Source organism: Osmerus eperlanus, chromosome 6 (genome assembly GCF_963692335.1).
Source record: "Osmerus eperlanus chromosome 6, fOsmEpe2.1, whole genome shotgun sequence".
NCBI lineage: Eukaryota > Metazoa > Chordata > Actinopteri > Osmeriformes > Osmeridae > Osmerus > Osmerus eperlanus.
This window is the reverse complement of record NC_085023.1, coordinates 98,472-123,131: the sequence shown is the minus strand read 5'-3', so window position 1 is coordinate 123,131 and position 24,660 is coordinate 98,472. Positions and strand designations below refer to the sequence as shown.

The 24,660-nt window shown below is 43.1% G+C and overlaps 1 protein-coding gene and 1 long non-coding RNA gene across 3 annotated transcripts in view; both read left to right on the top strand.

The window, feature by feature from the left end:
* Nucleotides 1–22,366, top strand: part of LOC134021831 (fibulin-7) — a 62,636-nt gene extending 40,270 nt beyond the window's left edge. For both annotated transcript variants that reach the window (XM_062462889.1, XM_062462890.1), the window contains exons 6-8: nucleotides 2,866–3,003; nucleotides 4,657–4,795; nucleotides 21,950–22,366. In XM_062462889.1, coding sequence (XP_062318873.1) covers nucleotides 2,866–3,003; nucleotides 4,657–4,795; nucleotides 21,950–22,337 — 665 coding nt within the window. In that variant the 3' untranslated portion in view covers nucleotides 22,338–22,366. The remainder of the gene's footprint in view (nucleotides 1–2,865; nucleotides 3,004–4,656; nucleotides 4,796–21,949) is intronic.
* A 49-nt stretch (nucleotides 22,367–22,415) lies between these two features.
* On the top strand, nucleotides 22,416–23,696 carry LOC134021832 (uncharacterized). Its single transcript, XR_009930580.1, has 3 exons — nucleotides 22,416–22,726; nucleotides 22,763–22,786; nucleotides 22,830–23,696. It is a non-coding gene; the product is annotated as an uncharacterized LOC134021832 (long non-coding RNA).
* The last annotated feature ends 964 nt before the right edge of the window (nucleotides 23,697–24,660 follow it).

Below are 24,660 nucleotides of genomic sequence, written 5' to 3'. Positions count from 1 at the left end.
CCCAGATGTGAATGAGTGTGAGGTGTTTCTGTGTGTTCTCTCTCCCAGATGTGAATGAGTGTGAGGTGTTTCTGTGTGTTCTCTCTCCCAGATGTGAATGAGTGTGAGGTGTTTCTGTGTGTTCTCTCTCCCAGATGTGAATGAGTGTGAGGTGTTTCTGTGTGTTCTCTCTCCCAGATGTGAATGAGTGTGAGGTGTTTCTGTGTGTTCTCTCTCCCAGATGTGAATGAGTGTGAGGTGTTTCTGTGTGTTCTCTCTCCCAGATGTGAATGAGTGTGAGGTGTTTCTGTGTGTTCTCTCTCCCAGATGTGAATGAGTGTGAGGTGTTTCTGTGTGTTCTCTCTCCCAGATGTGAATGAGTGTGAGGTGTTTCTGTGTGTTCTCTCTCCCAGATGTGAATGAGTGTGAGGTGTTTCTGTGTGTTCTCTCTCCCAGATGTGAATGAGTGTGAGTAAGTATATCTGTGTGTTCTCTCTCCCAGATGTGAATGAGTGTGAGGTGTTTCTGTGTGTTCTCTCTCCCAGATGTGAATGAGTGTGAGGTGTTTCTGTGTGTTCTCTCTCCCAGATGTGAATGAGTGTGAGGTGTTTCTGTGTGTTCTCTCTCCCAGATGTGAATGAGTGTGAGGTGTTTCTGTGTGTTCTCTCTCCCAGATGTGAATGAGTGTGAGTAAGTATATCTGTGTGTTCTCTCTCCCAGATGTGAATGAGTGTGAGGTGTTTCTGTGTGTTCTCTCTCCCAGATGTGAATGAGTGTGAGGTGTTTCTGTGTGTTCTCTCTCCCAGATGTGAATGAGTGTGAGGTGTTTCTGTGTGTTCTCTCTCCCAGATGTGAATGAGTGTGAGTAAGTATATCTGTGTGTTCTCTCTCCCAGATGTGAATGAGTGTGAGGTGTTTCTGTGTGTTCTCTCTCCCAGATGTGAATGAGTGTGAGGTGTTTCTGTGTGTTCTCTCTCCCAGATGTGAATGAGTGTGAGGTGTTTCTGTGTGTTCTCTCTCCCAGATGTGAATGAGTGTGAGGTGTTTCTGTGTGTTCTCTCTCCCAGATGTGAATGAGTGTGAGGTGTTTCTGTGTGTTCTCTCTCCCAGATGTGAATGAGTGTGAGGTGTTTCTGTGTGTTCTCTCTCCCAGATGTGAATGAGTGTGAGTAAGTATATCTGTGTGTTCTCTCTCCCAGATGTGAATGAGTGTGAGGTGTTTCTGTGTGTTCTCTCTCCCAGATGTGAATGAGTGTGAGGTGTTTCTGTGTGTTCTCTCTCCCAGATGTGAATGAGTGTGAGGTGTTTCTGTGTGTTCTCTCTCCCAGATGTGAATGAGTGTGAGGTGTTTCTGTGTGTTCTCTCTCCCAGATGTGAATGAGTGTGAGTAAGTATATCTGTGTGTTCTCTCTCCCAGATGTGAATGAGTGTGAGGTGTTTCTGTGTGTTCTCTCTCCCAGATGTGAATGAGTGTGAGGTGTTTCTGTGTGTTCTCTCTCCCAGATGTGAATGAGTGTGAGGTGTTTCTGTGTGTTCTCTCTCCCAGATGTGAATGAGTGTGAGGTGTTTCTGTGTGTTCTCTCTCCCAGATGTGAATGAGTGTGAGTAAGTATATCTGTGTGTTCTCTCTCCCAGATGTGAATGAGTGTGAGGTGTTTCTGTGTGTTCTCTCTCCCAGATGTGAATGAGTGTGAGGTGTTTCTGTGTGTTCTCTCTCCCAGATGTGAATGAGTGTGAGGTGTTTCTGTGTGTTCTCTCTCCCAGATGTGAATGAGTGTGAGTAAGTATATCTGTGTGTTCTCTCTCCCAGATGTGAATGAGTGTGAGGTGTTTCTGTGTGTTCTCTCTCCCAGATGTGAATGAGTGTGAGGTGTTTCTGTGTGTTCTCTCTCCCAGATGTGAATGAGTGTGAGGTGTTTCTGTGTGTTCTCTCTCCCAGATGTGAATGAGTGTGAGTAAGTATATCTGTGTGTTCTCTCTCCCAGATGTGAATGAGTGTGAGGTGTTTCTGTGTGTTCTCTCTCCCAGATGTGAATGAGTGTGAGGTGTTTCTGTGTGTTCTCTCTCCCAGATGTGAATGAGTGTGAGGTGTTTCTGTGTGTTCTCTCTCCCAGATGTGAATGAGTGTGAGGTGTTTCTGTGTGTTCTCTCTCCCAGATGTGAATGAGTGTGAGGTGTTTCTGTGTGTTCTCTCTCCCAGATGTGAATGAGTGTGAGGTGTTTCTGTGTGTTCTCTCTCCCAGATGTGAATGAGTGTGAGGTGTTTCTGTGTGTTCTCTCTCCCAGATGTGAATGAGTGTGAGGTGTTTCTGTGTGTTCTCTCTCCCAGATGTGAATGAGTGTGAGGTGTTTCTGTGTGTTCTCTCTCCCAGATGTGAATGAGTGTGAGGTGTTTCTGTGTGTTCTCTCTCCCAGATGTGAATGAGTGTGAGGTGTTTCTGTGTGTTCTCTCCCAGATGTGAATGAGTGTGAGGTGTTTCTGTGTGTTCTCTCTCCCAGATGTGAATGAGTGTGAGGTGTTTCTGTGTGTTCTCTCTCCCAGATGTGAATGAGTGTGAGGTGTTTCTGTGTGTTCTCTCTCCCAGATGTGAATGAGTGTGAGGTGTTTCTGTGTGTTCTCTCTCCCAGATGTGAATGAGTGTGAGGTGTTTCTGTGTGTTCTCTCTCCCAGATGTGAATGAGTGTGAGGTGTTTCTGTGTGTTCTCTCTCCCAGATGTGAATGAGTGTGAGGTGTTTCTGTGTGTTCTCTCTCCCAGATGTGAATGAGTGTGAGGTGTTTCTGTGTGTTCTCTCTCCCAGATGTGAATGAGTGTGAGGTGTTTCTGTGTGTTCTCTCTCCCAGATGTGAATGAGTGTGAGGTGTTTCTGTGTGTTCTCTCTCCCAGATGTGAATGAGTGTGAGGTGTTTCGGCTGGACCAGGGGGGGAAGCTGTGTGCTCATGCGTGTGTGAACATACCCGGGTCCTACCAATGCTCCTGCCCCCACGGCTACAAGCTGCTCTCCGACTCGCGCAGCTGTGAGGGTGAGCACACACACAATCAGAGACACTGCACACACACACACAATCAGAGACACTGCACACACACACACAATCAGAGACACTGCACACACACAATCAGAGACACTGCACACACACACACAATCAGAGACACTGCACACACACACACAATCAGAGACACTGCACACACACACAATCAGAGACACTGCACACACACAATCAGAGACACTGCACACACACAATCAGAGACACTGCACACACACAATCAGAGACACTGCACACACACACAATCAGAGACACTGCACACACACAATCAGAGACACTGCACACACACAATCAGAGACACTGCACACACACAATCAGAGACACTGCACACACACACAATCAGAGACACTGCACACACACAATCAGAGACACTGCACACACACAATCAGAGACTGCTATACACACACACGCACACACACTCAAAGACCCTCCATACACACACACACACACTCAGAGACCCTGCATACACACACACACACACACTCAGACACCCTGCATACACATTTACATTTATGCATTTAGCAGACGCTTTTATCCAAAGCGACTTCCAAGAGAGAGCTTTACAAAAGAGCATAGGTCACTGATCATAACAACGAGATAGCCCCAAACATTGCAAGCAGCCAAAACATGAAGCAGACATTGTGGAAAACCAAATAAGTGCCAAAGGGAAGAACCATAAGAGCATGCAGTTAAACAAGTTACAATTGAACATGAAACTCCCCACAAGAGTGCAAGAGTGTACCTGTAGAAAAAACAATCAACAGTAAAAATATTTTTACACACACACACACTTAGAGACCCTGCATACACAAGCACACACACTCAGAGACCCTGCAGACACACACACACACACAATCAGAGACCATGCATACACACACACACTCAGAGACCCTGCACACACACACACATACACACTGTCTTAGACTGGGGCTTGCAGGCAGGCTGTGGGGATAGATGGCTGTGGGGCTGGCTGTTGGGCTGGCTGGCTGTTGGGTGACCTGACTGCCTGTTGGGATGGCTGGCTGGTTATGCTCTGTGTCTGTTGGCAACCTATTAGCGTTTAGCTTGTTAGTCTGTTAGCTTTCAAGCATGTTAAACTGCTAGCCTGATAGCATGCTACTGCGTTATCCCCCTATCAGATAGCCAGTTAGACTGCTAGCATGTTACATTTACATTACATTTAGTCATTTAGCAGACGCTCTTATCCAGAGCGACTTACAGTAAGTACAGGGACATTCCCCCGAGGCAAGTAAGGTGAAGTGCCTTGCCCAAGGACACAACGTCAGTTGGCATGACCGGGAATCGAACGGGCAATCTTCGGATTACTAGCCCGATTCCCTAACCGCTCAGCCATCTGACTCCATGTTAGCCTGCTAGCATGTTAACTCACTGTCTTTTAGCCTGCTAGAATGTTAGCCTGTAAGGTTTTCAGGCTGCTAGCTAGCCTGTTGGACTTTAAGCCTGCTAGCATGTTAGCCTGCTAGCTTGTGGAAGGAGTGACCTCTACTCTTCCCAGCAGCAGCATGGGAGATGAGTCCGAGTGAGGCAAAACTGTAGAACTAAATAAAAGAGTCTCTCCCCCCACCTCTCCCTCTTTCCCCCCTCCCACTCCATGAGGGTTGTGCTCTCCAGATGTGGACGAGTGTCTGTCCCAGCAGCATAACTGTTCCAGAGGGACCACCTGCATCAACACAGGCGGAGGCTTCCAGTGTGTCAACCCCGAGTGTCCACATTCCCATGGCAATGTGAGCTACATCAAGACGTCTCCATTGTGAGTAGACAATCTACAGTCGGTCTGTGTTCCTGCCTGCCTATCGGTCTTTCAGCTGGTCTGTCTATCGGCCTGTTTGTCTGCTGGTCTGTATTTAGAGAAAGTATGAGCCCCTTCCGAGACACCAAATACCCATGCTCCTCACCTCAAGATTCTTTAGGTAGCCTGTTAGCTGCCTATCCTGCAAGCCTGTTAGTCTTCTACTTACTATCACCTTCTAAAAGTCAATGTGATCTGTGCGTCCTTACTTCTGGTTGCAGATCTTTTCTGAGGCCTCTGTATCTTGAATACTCTAACTAGCAGAGGAAATCCCCTTCAACTTTTTCACACTTCTCACAGGCAGGTAATGGGTGGCAGCAATAACTCCCCCCCACCCTAACCCCCTACTAGACTACCGGTCATTATCTGTCAGTGGGGTAGTTAGCTAACCCTACTTTTATAAACCAATAGACATAGCAATACCTCTCGAGGCGAGGTGAAGGCCAGAGGTGGCCTTCACCTCGCCTCGATTTGTTAAAACGATTTGTTTGTAAACCTCGACCTATGGTCTCGGTTAACAAACGTTTTAACAAATCTCGGTTTACAAAGGCGTTTGCAGACCTGTCGAGGAGTAAACATTTGCTGTTTACGTTCCGTTGGATGGTTTAACTTCAAATTACGTTTTTGTGGTGAAAAGTGAAGCTAATGGTGGCTAACTTGCTAGCCACTGACGTTACTAACGTCACTACGTCACAAAAACACGCGTGATTACCTGTAGCAGAACATTCGTTTCGCATCTGTTAACTTGGGGGATAGCTAGGCTAACTATAGCTTTACTGCAAGGCAGCTGCAGAAACGCCAGCAGCAAAGAGGCCAGGGTGATAACTATTTACTCATTTTACTTTGTGATGTGAAACACAATTGTGAAATGTAATGTACAATATTAGCTGATATTATTAAGGAAGTAGGCCCACATCTACTTTCGGAAACGGTAGTCTACTATTTCACTGAAGCATTACATTTACATTTATTCATTTAGCAGACGCTTTTATCCAAAGCGACTTCCAAGAGAGAGCTTTACAAAGTGCATAGGTCACTGATCATAACAACGAGATAGCCACAAAACATTGCGAGTAGCCAAAACATTGCGAGTAGCCAAAACATGAAGCACACATTGTGAACTGCTATAAGTGCAAGTGTACCTGTGGAAAAAAGCAAGCAACAATAATAAAAACAATATATCACAGCGAGTACAAAAATTTAAGTCAGTTACCACTAACCACAAGAGCAACAAGTCTCTAAGCAAGAGTCATTGTGATCCTTGAGGAAACTAACATCGGGTCAAGCGAACCATTCCTAAGTACCGTTGTACTCCCGGAACAAGTGCGTCTTGAGCCTTTTCTTGAAGGTTTAGAGACAGTCAGTGTCTCTGATGGAGGTGGGGAGTTGATTCCACCACTGGGGGGCCAGGGTTAGGGTAACCCTCGAGCAAAATGTCCGAACCAAGCACCAGCGAGGAGGTTGGTAGCTAGGAAGATTAGCCAACCCTTCTACATCCCTGGCCGTACCGTATGTTTGGATGCAAAAACAACTCCTTTCGAATGCGCTGCAAGCTCTGCGCACCCAAGTAGGCTACCACGAGCTAATGGCTTTCACAAACTCGCCGTCTAATTTGAATAAAGGCCATTGATAACATGCCTCTGAAGTTTTACTTTTTGCAGCATTACAATACTTCTAGGCAACTAGTCATCATATCTTCTGCTCCATGAAACACATGTTAATGCTCAGTAGTAGGCTACACATATATGGTTCTTTAATGTATTTGCATTGTACTAAAATGCGTTAATTTTCAATGGGCATAAACAGGTGCAGCCCACATTTTTCAACATTAACATTTCAATATAACAAGTCATTATGGCCTTTGGAAAAATGTTTTTTTGGGGGGAGGTGGGGTCGTGCATTATAGACCCCTGTGCCTAAGCTTTTGTCCTTAATGGCATTTTGTCCCCTTACTACTTTTACTTTTATACTTTAAGTAGTTTTGAAACCAGTACTTTTATACTTTTACTTGAGTAAAAGTAAAAGCTTGAATTGATACTTCAACTTCTACAGAAGTATTTTTAAACCCTAGTATCTATACTTCTACTTGAGTAATGAATGTGAATACTTTTGACACCTCTGAACATGACACGACCAAAACATGGCAAAATTCTGAGCTGACAGGTCTGTGGGGAATCGCTTTTCCTCCTAATGGCTGGCCTCCTCAACCTTTTTGGTGAAGAATTCGCAGAGATGATAAATGATTCACTAATTATAAACACAGAGGAAAAAAGAAAGCTAACGTTACTTTTCGAGTTCGGTTTTCTGTCACTTCAGACTCACGATCTAAAGGTCTAAAAGTGCTCAAACCTTCACCATAATTCAGAGTAGTGTACTTTCACGAACCCAATCATTGATTCTAGCTTCAAATGTGTAAAAATAGGTGAATTGACTAACCGAACGTGGCTGCCTTCAACACGGCTATCAATTCCAGTTGAAAACAACAATGACTGCCGGAAAAAAATTATATTCGTAACGGCGAGCTGCGATTGGAAGCTAAATGAAACAGGAGCAAGGAGTGAGGGTGGGGTCTTGGTCAGCCCACAATTTCCAGAAAGGATGTGTGTGTGTCTCGCCAAGCTCGCACGTGTGTCAAGGGGCAGGTTGAGTTTGCGCTCGCTGTGGAGCAATTCTATTTAATTCAATCAGCAACGACAGTACGAGTGTTCTGATTGGTTAATGGGTATTCATGCCAGCCGCGTATTGACCTCTTCGCCGGTCTGCGGTCTGATACGGATCCTTATTGCCCTCTGACGTCATCTTCAAAATGAGCGATATCGAGGAGTCAGAGTTTTACTATCCAGATGCTAATAAGACATCAACAGCGACGAGGAAATTCTTAACTTTCTAAAAGAGTAGAAAAGTGTGAACACAGAGAGAAAAACGACAAGAGCTAGGCAGATTGCTAGGTTTGGTCGCTCAGATTTCAGATTGGTTGCTAGGCAACACCTGAAACACACCGTGAGAAGACTTGAGAGCTGAACAAAACGACATGTTCTCTATTTACAATTACCATTTAATTTCATTTACAAAATGAGAAGAGCTGAAAATGCCGTCTAATAAACAACTTACTAACCTCGACCGTTCGGTCATGCCCTCACTCTCGGTTAGTAAGTAGTTAATATTAAGGTGAAATTGCGTATGGTACTTCAGAATGATGTAATCTTGAAGCCAATAAGGTTTGAAAAACCATCAGTCAAAATTATATTTGATTTATTGACACAAAGATATTGTGGCAATGTGGACATTTACATAAAAAAAACTTCGTTCAGCCTATAGAAAGACATGTATTACACATATGCAAAAAATTTCAAGTCGATTGGATCTATGGTTCATGAGGAGAATGGTTTTGAAGGTTGTACCAAATTTGGACAGTACAGCAAAATCTATCAGGCCGGACCTTATGGGTTCTTGAAGCTTTTTTGTTCCCCATGAGAAATAAGGCATGTATACCAATTTTCAGGCATTTTGGAGTAATGGGGCTCTGGAAAAATCACGTAGACTTTGGGCGCTGCTTATAGCGCCACCTATGGGCGTACATGGGCGGTCTGGGAGTAGTGAGTGACCTGTTGTATCATTGGGCCAAATTTGAAAAAATCGAGACAAGGACTTTTTGAGCTTTGAGCCATTTCATGGAGAAGAGGAAAAATAATAATAATAGGAATACTAACAAAAACAATAGGTTTCCTCCTACCGGAGGAACCCTAATAGTAGGAATACTAACAAAAACAATAGGTTTCCTCCTACCGGAGGAACCCTTATTATTTGTCTTTATTTCAGTGCCAAAAAGCATTGGCCGGTTCTGAGTGCACGTCCATGGTGTGTAACAATAGCAATGTAAGGGCTGAGAATGTTGCTAAAATAATTAACAGATTGTGACAGGAAATGGTAATGTTAAATTAGGTATTCTTCAGGGAATTAAAGCATTTCGAATCGCAGTCTTAAAATCCTCCCGGCATATAACTAAGCAAATAAAATTTTGTTTGAGATCGGTCGGCTGAACCAGGAAAGGATATCCCATTTCTGCCAACTGTATAGCTCAGAAAGTGGGAGGGGATCAGTAGAAACGCAAAGTTTGTCATGGAAAACCTTCTAGCGCATGGAAGGTGGGGTTCTCAAACTTTTTGGGGCCAGGGACCCCTTTCAGGGGAGAACACTTTCTAAGGACACCCCCCCCCCCCCAACACCACCAACCAAAACCAAAAACTTTTAACATTCCATCATTATTAGACTATTGAATGAATTACACAACATTGACCAGAAACAGGAGTTGTTACTTATTTATTCATTACATATTCATTTATTACTTTTTATATTCATTCATTCAGTTTTCAGCACATTTAGAGCCATCAAACATTTCCATGGAGGGCCCCACTGTACTGATCCGAATGAAGTCCTCGTGGTGGATGGATTCAAACTACTCATTATGGGAAATGTAGTTATGTTGTAGCTATTTGCACCGGTGTTCATGCAGGGTCGCAACTGCGCTCTTGGTTTTCAGCATGGCTTGCGGCAGGACAGAAAGGATCTCAGTTGGGGATTAATTTTGTTGACGGAAGCATTGTTTAAGTTTCTATTGTTGAACTCGTTTGATATGTGTAGTGTTGGATGTTAGTTTGGTTAGTTTGATTGTTCACACTGAGGGTGAAGGTTAGCTAGGTAGATCGCTAGCCAGGCTGTTACAACGCAGGACAGATTCAGTAGGTTATCGCAGGACGCAGCCTATGAGGTTTATCTGAGTCTGTTTCCCGTTGTATATAATGGTTTGAGCGTTTTCGGGTTCTATAATTTATTTTCACGTAACTGACAGCTGCACGCACCCGTGCGCCCAAATACTTTTCCATGCTCACACACATATTTAAATGGGCGCACTGTAGAGCCCTGCCTTTGTGCTCTTTAATGGACACAATATGCTTATTTTATTGGTGCAAATGGTCACCCATCTGTAGAATATTATATATTTTTTCACTTTTTAATGATACAGCACAATTCTACAATTTTTGGCAAATTATTTCGCGGACCCCCTGGCTATGGCCCCTAGGGGTCCGCGGACCCCACTTTGAGAAACACTGTTCTAGCGAGCAGGTTAGGTTCACAGAGTAAGTTACCATGGACACTGACGAAATGTTTTCGTTACCTCTCTTTCTGGAACGGAAAACCCGGAGTATGCCTCTTTTCAGGGTTAAACAACTCAAAGTTTTCACTAAACACGCTACCCGGAATACCCCCCAGGTAGCGTTGGCAGACATGGGATATCCTTTCCTGGTTCAGCTGACCGATCTCGAACACAATTTAATTTGCTTAGTTGTACGCCGGGAGAGGATTTTAAGACTGATATTCGATGTGCTTTAATTCCCTGATGAATACCTAATTTAACGTTACTGTTTCCCATCACAATCTGTAATTTATTTTAGCAACATTCTCAGCCCTTACATCGCTAATGTTACACGCCGAGGATGTGCACTCAGAACTGACCAAATGCTTTTTGGCACTGAAATAAAGACAAATAATTGACATTGTATTTGGTCTTCTTCATTGCCTACAAATAGAAATCCAACAATGAGTATTTTTATCGGCTATTGTTCCTACAATTTACGTGATTCACCTGTGGCCATGTACCGTCCTGTAACTGGTGTTTCAGCAAATCTATTTCAAGATTGTAGGGGGTCAATATTGGCCAAACAACCAAAACTAATTCCGCTATGGTTTGAAGGAAGATGGGGAAACTGAACAGTGTATTAACATTAACCAAATAATGCCAATACTGAAGGACTTAATTTGTTTGTGTCTATTCTAATATGTAATGATGGTATTCAATAACACAAGTCTGTGTTCTAGAAAGAGTGGTCTGGAGTCGCAGAGGTCCGATAATATCAGCTTTAATGCAGCAGTTGGAAATCAACAAGTACAGAGCTATGGGGTTGTCTACGTTTTCCTACCCACAACAGAGTTTGGGATAGTTCACGAAGTCCAACTGGCTATTTTTCCCTCTCCAGCATATATTATACAGTGCAATTAAAACAGAAACTTGAAAGGAGGGTTGAGCTTGTTTTCTCGTGCATCAGGGAGTTGTTCTTGCCGACGCATCCCACCTCATCGGGTGCCATATCAGCCCGGTTTCAAGGTTGCTTCTGAAATGGAGAGATTACCGTATTTTACGGTAAATAAGCCGCACCCCCCCAGAATGAGCACTTTGTGTTTGTATAAGCCGCACTGGAATATAAGCCGCACTTCATAAGCGAACAATGTTACCGTTGCATGGACCGATGCAGAAAAATTCTCAATTGCACGTTCATGCTATTGTTGCGGACAGCTTGGATTGCGATCTAACTAGACAACATTCCCAATCAGGGTGAACACTCAAATGATCTAAACTATAGACCATAGCATTACACATATCAAAACAGAACGAACACAACAATAGAACTCCAAACAATGCTTATTTAACTAAGCTAATGCCCTGAACTTAGTAGCTTTTCAGCTTGCCGCAGGGCGTTCTGGGTACCAAGAGCAATGCACGAGTATAGGCGATCTTACAGCATTGTGTAACACACTTCGGTTGTGGATAGTATGTAGAAATAAATCCAAGTCACTCATTTAGTAGCAGAATCCATTGTTGTCCATGTCTACAAAATTATTTAGATATATTATAAGTTTAGCTAGCTTGCAAATCCTGAGGATAGCCTACTGTAGCAGACCTTCTATGTGACAACGGACAAGGGTGTTTTGTCCCTCGGGAGTTGCCGCAGGCTTGATGCTGAAAGTATTACGTGAAATCAGTGAGGGCTGTTCGAATGGCGATGTCAAGAAGAGCAGTGGTGAAATACATGTTATGAAAAGAGACCGCGTCTGTGTCTTATTGTCCACACTATCATATACAATCAGGGATGTAGTGGGGGCTAAACGCACGTAAACGCCGTTTATGCACCTCCCGAAATTGGGAAATAGCGTTTATCCACCTCTAAATTGCGTTTGTGCGTTTACGAACATCTAAGTTCCCTGCGCCTCGTATTCTGACGTTGGAATAATCCTAAATACATTTGGTGTAATTTTAAAACGCCAAAAATTAAATTTCATATTGTTGAACGCTGTAGTCTGAATAATTTCAACTGCGCTGTATATGGTCTGTGACCCTCCAATCAATGCATTGCGGCTGCAAAACCAATCAGGATCCACGAAGTACTATGTAAACACATACACATTGTGGATTAGCCTACCTGGGCCCCGTTCGTCGTAAGGGTTGAAGCTAAGTTAATAAATTGTCCCTTTAGCCCGTTAACATTAGCGAGCTGATTGAGAACAGCAAATATCGGTTCGTCAACGGCTAATCCGCATCCAAATCATGTGGTTAATTTCAATCAAGCTAAACTTATCAGGGAAATTGCACGTGCACGTTGTACTTCAAAAGGCAGGAAAGGTCGATCACCAAAACCGTGATTTTCTAACGGTATGATGGCGGAAAAGACGAAAGAGAGAGCGGTGATATTCTCGCCATCCGAGCAAACTATTATAATGAGTTTCTACGAAGACAATAAGCATATTATCATGGCTAAGTCAAACACAACCACCGCTGCCAGAGCAAGACAAGCAGCTTGGCAAAAAAATTACGATAAGATGAATGCGTAAGTTTTGGGAAAATGTATAGGCTCATCTTAAGTGCCTCATTACCCCAATCAATCAGATCACACTTTAAATGTGCCTGCTGGCAGTAGGCTTAATGGAAATTAATAATCGAATGAGATCTTGCTAGCGAAAATAATGATCTCAACTCTTTCAGAATAAGTAGATAAAACAAGGCCAAAGAGTATCTAATTGATACGAATTCATAGACACTTATTAGGATATATGTACTGAAAGCGCTTATATCATGTACTATATATGTGTAAATCCCTCTTTGATTTCATTGACTGGGACATGGCAGGGAATATGATGAATTGATTCATCAGCTGGTTAAACTCCAAGTACACTTTTCTTACAGCAACGCATGCTGAGGCTTTGCCAATGTTTTCTGCATCGCCTATACTGTATAAAAATGTACCTGACGCAAAAAACCTCAAGTTTCAAGTTGCTTTATTGTCAATTTCTTCACGTCAAGACATAAAAAGGAATCGATATGACGTTTCCACTCTCCCACAGTGAAACATATAAAAAGCACAGGCACAACAGATAAGACAAGACATTTCCTAAAACATAGCGTTATGTATTCACATACAGCAGCATAAGCTCATAATAAAGCATAAAGCTTGCTGTGGCGTGTGATATTTGCAATGTACGGCCCGAGAAGGTCTTGCAAATAAATGAGTCCTTGTTGGCTGAATCGATATCGCTCAAACAAGAACTCATCCGTGTGAAATAAAGGATCTTGGCGATCGCGAAGAACTCTATTGGTATGGAAAGGTAATCAAACTAGAATATAGCTCCTTGGTCAACTGGGTCTCTCAAAAAGGGAGCTGCCATGTTATTTTCCGGGGGTGTGGCAAGCTGATCCAGCTACACTTACGTTAGCCTGCTCTGGAGCAGGTTAGTGCTAATTGATATGTTACTATGGTGATTTATCGAAAGTTGCTTCCACGAACCAAAAAGAGGGGCGTTTTTAATCTTAGCCTAAAAATTAGCTTGCTAAACCGCTTAGCGAGCTACGACGAATACCCCCCTGTTCGGAATGGATTAATTAGCCATGGATATCAGGCGATTTTTTAAGAGACCATCGAGTGCTCCCACTCCTACAGATGCCCGCAAAAGGCCTCAAGTACAGAGTAATATCAATTCACGTTTGTAAATGTTGTTTTGGTTCTCACAACATCGCATTAAGACAGGGACAAACACTAGCGGCTAGCCTAATAACGTGCTTTAAAATACGATGATGCAGGTACAAGCCAACCTTACTGTTATTTTGCTAGCTAGCCTAGCCTATAACATTTCACTGGGTTTGCGGCTGTTTGATTAACTGAAATTATTATGAAATGTTATGTTCTACTAGCCATTTGCCTACTTTAGCAAGTCACTGTATTTCCAAGCCCTGATAGTGTAACTGAGAAAACAGTAAATAATTCCTCTTTCAAGTAATAAGCCCCCGTTCAAGTGTTGAGCATAAAATTAGCTGCACGGTCAGTAGAGATCTTGAGAGAAGACACTTTTTTGTTCTAAAACCGGACTATAAGCCGCTTCAAAATATAAGCCGCACAAGCACAAGAAAACTGTAAAATCGGAGTACAAGCCGCGGCTTATTTTCCGTAAAATACGGTAAGACACAAAGTACAGCCTGCTTCCCACATCCTGTGAGACACAATGTTTAAGCCTCAGAACACTTCATAAGACAGAACTTTGATAAGCGCAATGCATAACTTTAATAAGCACAATATATTCTTTAATACCAATGGAATTACAGTTATTTGACTCTGAGTTAAATCAGAGCAAGAATGGTCAAAGTAAGGTTAAATAAAATAATCATTTAATCATATTGCAAATGAATGAAATCAATGAAGGTTAACTCTTACCTACTCTACCATGACTATTGTAAACCAGAGATAGAAAGCAAGAGGTGAGGAAGAAGGTCTCAGGAGATCAAGAATCCACAAAACAATGCTCCACAATTCCTTTTATATCCAAGAACAACTAATCACACCACAATCTTGACCCTTACTTATCAACATATGACTAGCAATGCTACAGTAAGTTACACAATGATGTGTGAGAGCCATCAAGTTGAGACACCGTCCAGTAACTCCAGATTTTACCATGTAAGAGGTGGGGGCAGGATGATGGCCTTACAAGATCAGCCTTTATTCTTCTGCCCTAAGTACACCATCTCTTGGTCAAAATAGAAATTCAGCAAATTCAACCATTAATATTCATATAGGCTATTGTTCCTACAATTAACATCACCTGTGACCATGCATCCTCCTGTAACTGGTGTTCCAGTAAATCTTTTTCAAGATTAGCCTTTATTCTTCTACCCTAATTAGGCCTACACCATCTCTTGGTCAGTTTTTGGCACTTTCTTCATGAGGTGCAATTTTTACAACTCATTTACTTGAAACTGGGAATACATGCAGGGTTGCCAGGTCTGTGTGACAAAATCAGCCCAATGGCCAATCAAAACCAGCCCAATATCAGAACTCAAAATATGCCCCTGCCAAACCATATACACTGCTTTTAAAGTCCAACAGCATTGCTATCATTGCCAAATGTATTGTAATATCTACAAAGTAACACCAAATGTTTAGTATGCCAGCATTAAAAGCAGTTTTCAGGAGGTTTTCTCAGGAGACTGAGAGCATTAGGCACGTGTGGGCGTGTCCCATGTCCATGTGTGTACGTGCTGATCTGGAGTCAGTTGGTAGGATTTGGGTATAAATAAATTATTTCATTTAAAATATGGATTTTTATTTAAAGATATTCATGTAATTTGCATGAAAAATAGGTCTACCCAAACCAGCGGACAAAAGATTCAACCCGCGGCAACACTTCAAAAGTAGCCCAATTCCATGGAAAAACCGCAGACCTGGAAACACTGAATACATGAGATTACATTTAATATCACAGTTCCACATGCAGAATTCACCTGCAATTAAATGAACATCTCACTGTATACAGCATCCATGCTCTGTTCAACAGGATCAGAATGTGCAAATCGTTTTTTATATTCATTATTCTCATAATGTCAGTGTAACTTGAGGGTTTAGGTTGGTTGAGGGGCAGTTCTATGGGCGTATGTGAAGCTCTCTGTGACATGCTTGCGTGTAAAAATGGCTATACAAATAAATTTGATTTGATTTGAAATGAGTTTTCTCCGCAGGGTGTCCTGGCTCTCCCTTAGAGATAGGGTGAGACGCTCGGTCATCCGGGAGGGGCTCAGAGTAAAACCGCTGTTCCTCCGCGTCGAGAGGGGCCAGTTGAGGTGGCTCGGGCATCTGATAAGGATGCCTCCTGGACGCCTCCCTGGTGAGGTGTTCTGGGAAGAGGCCCCGGGGAAGACCCAGGACACGCTGGAGGGACTATGTCTCTCGGCTGGCCTGGGAACGCCTCTGGGTCCCCCAGGAAGAGCTGGTGGAAGTGGCCGGGGAGAGGGAAGTCTGGGCCTCCCTGCTTAGGTTGCTGCCCCCGCGACCCGACCCCCGGACAAGCGGAAGATGATGGATGGATGATTTGAAATTTGATTTAACTGACAATTCCACACAAGCCTGTAAATAAAAGTACATGGGGAGAGAACTACCAGTAGCTACCATACATAATTCTCTGCATCCATTTCTGCGGCAGCAGTCAATGTCTCTTCGTCATCTTAATCATTTACATTTACATTTATGCATTAAGCAGACGCTTTTATCCAAAGCGACTTCCAAGAGAGAGCTTTACAAAAGTACATAGGTCACTGATCATAACAACGAGATAGCCCCAAACACTGCGAACAGTCAAAACATGAAGCATACATTGTGAAAACCAAATAACTGCCAAAGGGAAGAACCATAAGAGCATGCAGTTAAACAAGTTACAATTAAACAACATGAAACTCAAAAGTGCAAGTGTACCTGTATCAGAATCAGAATCAGAATGGCTTTTATTCGCCATGAAAGTTTGCACAGACAAGGAATTTGCTTTGGCAGGAAGGTGCAAACATTAAAATATAGGAATACAAAATATAAATATGAGGACTAACTATACTAAGTATAGTTATATTATATAGTTAACTATACCACTAACTAGCAATACTAAGTGGAATTAGATTGAAATAAACTATACAATAAAATATAAGTTGCAGTAATTTACAATATAAGATACTAAAAATACAAATATTACAAAAAATACAAATGGTACAAGATTGTAGAAAAACAATCGACAGTAAAAAAATCTTTCACAGCGAGTACAAGAATTTAACAAGAGCAACAAGTCTCTCAATAACAGTCATTGTGATCCTGGAGGAAACTAACATCAGGTCCAGCCAAGCATTCCTAAGTGCCGTTGTACTCCCGGAACAAGTGCGTCTTGAGCCTTTTCTTGAAGGTGGGGAGACAGTCAGTTTCCCTGATGGAGTTGGGGAGTTGATTCCACCATTGGGGGGCCAGACAGGAGAAGAGCTTGTGTTGGGACCGGGCGCTCTTGAGCGGTGGGACCACCAGACGGTTGTCAGAAGAAGACCGTAGGTGGTGGGTGGGGGTGTAAGGCTGGAGGAGAGACTTGATGTAGTGGAGAGACTTGATGTAGTCATCATCATCCTTTGATGAAAAGCATTCTGTTGGGGGAAACTGCTACTACAAGTTGAAATAAGCACCAATTGATATTTACTTTGTATCATGTCGAATATGATTAAAACCAAGGTGACATCGAGGCTATAATCACAAGCGTATAGCCTAAGCAAAATATGCCTTACCTGTTCGTAGTATGTTTTTATATTTAATATAACATTGAACATGTTATTTATTAAGTCCACCACTTTTTCTCCTGTAATATTAACGGACAGTGGGGTTAAATATTCAATGTATGGACTGCATTCAAATGTATGCATTGACTCGGCAGTAATTATCTCCCACGCCAATTGTATACGCTGCTACAGCCGTGTTGCTTTTTTCCGGAATATGTGCTCAGAATGACCATAAACACGAAATAAAACTTATATCTGAAGTGTGGTGAAGTAGGACGTTTTTTGGTGCCGGGTGCCATGGTGGATCCTAGTATCGGAGCTCCATTGATATTGGCTTTTAATAGTTCTCATCCCCGCGCTTAACTCCGAGTTGACGTACTCCGAGTTGAAATTAAATTAAAATCAGCTTTTCTGGAAGCGAAAAGTCGGGAGTTTCCCATTTTAGAGTAACTCAACTCAGATTTTAGGGTTAGGCTCAGAGTTTGTTAAACCCGCTACCTGGAACACCCCCCCCTGGTCATCCTGAAACCAAAGGAACAATGGTCTCAGACTGTGTTCTGACAACTCCGCTAGCTATCTATCATAGCTAACAACTGTTTGGCAAAGGCATACAAATGCATGGCTGTCAATTATTTTCAGTTTAGCACATAACAGCAACAGAAAAATTTGCTTGCCTATATATAGCTGGACGTTCATACAGTGCCCAAACAGGACAGATATTAAAGTTACAAAATATATATTCAACTTACCTAAGTAAATAATATAACATCACAGCAGACATAAATGTCTTTGTTGTCTGTTGACAACAACACTGTTCGGTCTAGTTTACAAATACTGGAGAGAGTGTTTGGTTAGTGTTAGCTAGTGTGAGTGTTTGGGTAGTGTTAGCTAGTGTGAGTGTTTGCCTACACAAGACGGACAGTCTGGTTTACTGGACTGCAGGCATCAGAAAGAAACTATTGTAGAAAACATATTTTTTGTTCTTATGATTTTGAATCCATGAATGGTAATAAAAAATAAACATTGATGAAAAGTTACATTAGGAGCAGCTGGGTCTCAGGGGGCAGAGAGGGTTACCCACTAATCGCTGGGTTGCTGGTTCGATCCCTGACTCCTCCAGCCTTGTGTCGAAGTGTCCTTGAGCAAGACTCTGAACCCCAAGTTGCTGTGGATGTGCAGGATAGAGACCTTGCATGGCAGCTCAGCCGCCGTGAGTGAATGGGTGAATGAGAGGCAAATGTAAAGTGCTTTGGGTGTGCCACTAGGTGCTGCTAAAATGTGCTATTTAAATGCAATCCATATACCATTGGTGTTTTCATGTCTCAGACTCAAATCAAGCTTTTCATGCACATGAATCCAATGTGGTTCCTAATGCACCCTATTTTAGTCTATAGTATGTTCCTGCAGAGCCGGAGAGGCTGCAGTTTCAGGACCGAAGTTCTAGGACCCTAGTTTTATCTGACAGTGCCACCTAGCTGATTGGATGACGAAATATACTATTTAGTGTCACTATATTGCAACAACATAGGCTATTTAAATGGTTTTAGAGAGGCAAGAAACAAGGAAAACTGGTTAATTATGGATTATTATCGGTATATTTAAAAAATATATACAGTAATAAAAAATAACAATCGCAGTATCACATCCATTCACCGCTCCACCAAATACACCTGCAACCCTCCATCCAACTCTTCATTATTCCCTCCACCCCATCAACCACTCTTGAGTGAAACATTTTGAAGCTGAAGTTTCAGCACCGCATTTTTAGGATTTCTAGATTTTCGCAACCAAAGCAGTATTCCCCACAAAGTACTTTCTGTCTTCAACTTGGTTGTTAACAGTTGTACGATGGCAATCAGTGTAGCTCATTAGGTAAAAGTAGCTAATGTGAATCACGTGTGGTTATGTATAAAACCACTCCGGTGTCGTGAAATGATTGACAACAAAGTTGAATTTAGCTAGCTAATGTTAACTTTATTGTCCAATTCAAGACACCAGAATTGTTTTATACATAACCGCACGTGATGAAGAAAGTGTTTTGTCCGTCTCTTCATAAACGGAGTGACTAAGTTCAGTTGAGTTCTGGATTTTAATAAGTATTATCAATCTGCAGATTGGGAGAGAAAACCAGACCTCTGACAATAAATGACCACACAACACCAGGCTTAGGTCTCAATCATGTCTCTCCCCGCTCTGAAAGCCGGAGGACCATCTTTTATAGGGCACAGGAATGTAAACATAGATAGTGACAGTCAGGCAGTAATGACGTTACAACAGTCTCAGAGGAAGAGATTCACAGCTCCCAACACATGACCACTCAGACTAGAGAGATCATAGTTGGCGCTCTCCTTGTAGTCATGACCAAGGACGTTTACCCAGTACTTTCTCCTGATCACGAACATCTATTAACCCTGACACATAGACACCATCTACTCTTATTAATAGCAAGCTTACATGAGAACATACTAACTAGTATCCAATGACTAGTTATATTGATTAGTGAATAATGTAAGCACACCGGAAATCGCAATTTCTTCCACACACGTGATTCACATTAGCTACTTACACTCTGATTCGCGTCCATCTTGTTATGAAACAAGCTACGTTCACTTCTTCTTTTTCTTATTGTTATAATTTAATGTTGAGCCGTAATCTACATTCACTACTGCAGGAAAATACAGATTATCTTGTTCCGGTCTATGGTTATCCAATTCGCTAGGTGGCGCTGTCAGATAAAACTAGGGTCCTAGAATTGCGGTCCTAAAACTGCAGCCTCTCCGGCTCTGCAGGCACATGCTACTCATTTTAATTGATTTGTATTTGGTTAACATCAAAAAGGTTGCCGACCACTGCTCTAAACTCCACCCTGGACACCCAAACCTTGTTGGCTGCATTTGGCAATTTCTCACAAATTGGAAACACAGGCATGAAATGTTGTACTGCCTGATCTCGAGGCCTGAACAACCTCAGGGCACTACACTGCGACCGAAATGGTCACATTTGCGACCTTTTGAAATGCCATTGCGACCGTAATTTTTAATCGGTCGCAAATGTATCACTGATTATTTTTGTGCTTACCTTTTTAGGTTTTAGGCAACATGCTATGATTTATTATGAGCATTTATTAAAACAGTAATGTGTATTTTAAGAATACGTATTCAAACGTTCTCTGATTATTCAACACATCAAGTTGGCTTCAGCCCCGCGACCCCCCCACACCCTCCCAGAATGGTATAGCCTAACCTTGATTTTTTTTTAAATCAACCTCTCGTCAAGACACGCAGCAATCGCATATATAGCTAGAGCTAGGCTACTCAAATCTGACGTGTTAAAATGAAGCGGACAATCTGCCATGTCAAACGGAGCATGTGAGTGAGAATGATACGGACATCTGAAATTCAACACCAGTGGCTTGAAGAATACCAGCCATAGGTGCCATCACCAGAGTATAAGTAGCCTAGCTCTAGGATTGCCAAAGTCTTTCGCCAGCGCAAGGCGCAGCGTGTAGCCTGTTGATAAGTCTAATGTTTTCGTATCGATTTAGATTCCTCACTGCATTTCGTGTTATCTTTCCTGAAGAGTTCAGGAGTCTGCCCATCTGTGCCCCAACCATAGCATGTTGAAATCTCAAATAAATTCATTTTGCACTTCATAATGTAGGCCTACTGTATTTTCTATTGCAGTAAATCTATCCCAATCAATGTTAAAGAAAACGTATGTTTAAAAGATGGCAAGTAATTAAAGTACCCATGGCATGCTGTTTTTGGATGCTTTTATATAGGCCTTAGTGGTCCCCTAATACTGTATCTGAAGTCTCTTTCCTGAAATTCAGCCTTGGTGCAGAATTACAGCCACTATGAGCAGTCCCACAATGAGCTTTCCTTAGGACGTGCCATATCTGTGTCTTTAGCTTAAAGTGCTACGAGGAGGAGTGAGGCGGGGCTAACTGCCATTGCAAGCCATGATGTCTCTCCAGGAAAAAACGATATTGCGCTAGCACGGTGGTAGCTAATTTTCTAATTTTCTCTGTGCAGGCAAAGCAGAGAAAGGGGAGGTAACCTTTCCCCTTATGACGACATAAGGGGAAGATTTTCAGATCGGAGCATTTGAGCTTTAATTTTAAAGCTAAAGGCGGAGAATACCCAGGTCTTGGTTTACACCTATCGAAATTTCTAACCACTGGGGGCTAGAAACAGGGGACCAAAGGCAGGCTAGGGTAACTCATATTAATGTTAAATAACCTCATAAAGTGACATTTTCATGCCATGGGACCTTTAAAGTGCTCATCTGTATGCAATACAGGTTCATTATTGTTCCATTATTATCCAGAGCGGCTTACTATAAATAATTTGTGCGACCAAATCATGTTTTGCGCCAGTAACTGAAAAAGATAGTAGCGCAAGTGCCACCAGTGGAAAAGGTTAGTGTAGAGCCCTGAACCTGGGGAGAAACACAGCACCACGGCAAGCCAGTCAATACACCAGAAAAGGAGATGGTGAGACTTAGAGAGAGGGAAAGATCGCAAAGGAGGGTGAGAGAAGAGTAAATATAGGAGAGTGAGAGTGTCAAAAAAGACATAAGAAGAGGAAAGTTATTTCTATCTTCTAATGCTATTTCTTTATTTAAATTATCTATCCTAAGCCCCTCCTGTTCCTCCCTCAAACTGTTCCTCCTGCCCCTTTCTAAATCTTCTGTTTTGCTCCCCCTCCCCTTTACAGTCAGTGTGAGAGGAATCCTTGCCCCATGGAGAGCCGTTCCTGCCATCTCGCCCCCAAGACCATCTCCTTCCACTTTCTGCCCCTACCCTCCGCCCTTCAGACGCCTGCCACGCTGTTCCGTATGGCCACCGCCGCCCCGCCCAGCCCTCCCTCCTCTGGGCGCTCCGGCCCAGACAGCCTGCGGTTTGGCATTGTCGGGGGAAACCCGCGGGGCCTGTTTGTAATGCAGCGCTCTGATAGGCAGACAGGAGAGCTGATCCTGGTCCAGCCAATACGAGGTCAACAGGAGGTCAGCGTGGAGGTGGACATGGCAGAGTACTCAGACAGAGTCTTCCAGGCTAAACACCTGGCCAGGGTCACCCTGCTGGTGTCACCTTACAACTTCTGAGGAGAGGAGGAACGAGGGGGGGAGAAGGAATACAGGGAGAGTCATGAGGGGTGGAAAGGAGGGGAATAGAGGGAGAGAGAGGAGTTCAAGAAGAATTAGGGAGGGATAGGAGGTGATTAGATGGAAAAGGGAGGAAGAGAGGGGGAAGGGAGGGTAGGAAGAAAAGACAGGGCAACAAGGGAGGAGGAAAGGAGAGAAGGGAGGGAGGTAGAGAGGGGAGGAGAGAAGAAAGACAGAAGTAGAAGAGCATGAAGAAAACAAATGGAATGAATGAGAAAGGAAAATAAGTAGAAGAAAGAAGGACGGAAGGACTGAGGGTCAAGCAACACAAGTTTATTGACACCAGGTGCTATGCTAGGTGACCTTCTAGGTGTTGTTGTAGATGCTAAGTGCTATGCTAGGTGCTATGCTAGGTGACCTGCTAGGTGCTATGCTGGGTGACCTGCTAGGTGTTGTGCTAGATGCCAAGTGCTATTCTAGGTGCTGTGCTAGGTGCTATACTAGGTGACCTTCTAGGTGCTGTGCTAGGTGTTGAGGAGATGGGAGACAGGTGAGGAGAGGGGTGAGGGGAGTAAAGGGGAGTGAGGGTGAGGAAAGAGGTGTGGAGAGGGGAGAGAAAGGTGAGGAGAGGGGAAAAGGATGAGAGTGGAGACAGGGTGGTCAGAAAAGAGGGAAAGGGTGAAAAGAGGGGAGAGGATGTTGAGGAAATTGGGAAAAGGGTGAGGATAGAGAAAGGTGAGTAGAACGGTGTGGAGAGTTAAGAGGGGATGTCATCTTTCTTCTGTTACTAAACTCCCTGGAAGCCCCCCCCCTTGGGTTGCTATGGTGACGAGAAGGTAAACGTGCACTGCCGTTGTTTAGTCTGTCAACGTCTGTAAATCTTTATTAATACACTTGTGTGTCTAAGATACATATTGTACTTGTTTGTATGTTGTCTGTTTGGTGGTATTATAGTGTTTACTGGTTTATTATCTGGACAAATGTCAAGATAGAATTCTGCACACCAGCAGGGTTTAATATCTCATAGGGTTAACCCTAACCCACACCAGCAAGGTCTAATATCTCATGCTCAGCTGTCATACTTATTATACCGTATCCAAGGTGATTTGGCATCCAAGCCAAACACTTCACAGTATATCGGGCATGTACTGTTGCAATTATTTTGTACTACTATTGAACAAACATATTTATCCAGTGGAATACAGTTGGTTGAAGGATTAGGGTTAGAAGGTTACAAGCTGGGTCTAGTGTAGAGGTTCCCTGTAGGATCTTGTGGATTGGGGCTCAAGGTCAGAAGGACAGAAAGGTCAAATCACGCCCCTCACTTCCAACTGATGCACAATTAAAATATTAAAGATATTCCTCTCTGTGTTGTTTTTGTTCATAGGGAGGGGGGGTCATGTTTTCATATGGAGAGGGAAGGGGTAATGGTTTCAGAGGGAGCGAAAGGGTAATGGATTCAGAGGGAGGGAGAGAGAGAGGGGGGTAATGTTTTCAGAGGGAGAGTAGATGACTGATGACGGGATGGCTGGCTATAATCTTTATGGGTCATTATTAGAAGCAGGTGTGCGTATCACATAATTTAGTCTCAACATAATCTCTCCATTTGTGTCTGTGGAGAAGTAAGCACCATCATTTACCTCCAATCCCAGGAACTCTTTACTGCACACACACGCAAACACACACAAAGGGGAATAATAATCTCTACATTCCAAATTCTAAGGATTCCAAGGATTGTAATGGCCCGGCTATGTGTTCTACATCCTGAAACGACAACTTCCTCTCCCCTATGTTTCTCTCCAGGCACGGAGCTACATGGTGGCTGAGGGTGGCCAGTGAAGCTTGGCCACCCCTGCGGCCACCCGAAGCGAAGCTGTCAAGTGGTAGGTTGGACAAAAGAACCCTTTATTTTTGGCCACGGGTAACCAACTGCCAAATAAATTTAGGCTTTGTGGAGCGCCGGTAACAAACGCATTAAATCGAACGTTCAGAGAGGCTAAGTTAGTCTGAATATAGCTAGGGTTAGTGTAAGGGAATTCAGCTAAGAACGCTGCCTGAAAATCTGGCACCGGAATTTTCGGGTTCACCTGTTTTTGTTAGCTCAATAACTAGCAACTACTAGCGATAAATTTAAACCAAATATGTCAGTTAACTTGTAGACACTTACCCCTTAATGCAGGGGTGTCAAACTAATTTTGCTCAAGGGCCACATCAGCATTATGGTTGCCCTCAATGGGCCAGTTGTTATGGAGGATTATAGGGGCCAAAACTAAATAAATAAATACTAGTGGTGGGCCGTTATCGGCGTTAACGCGCATTAACG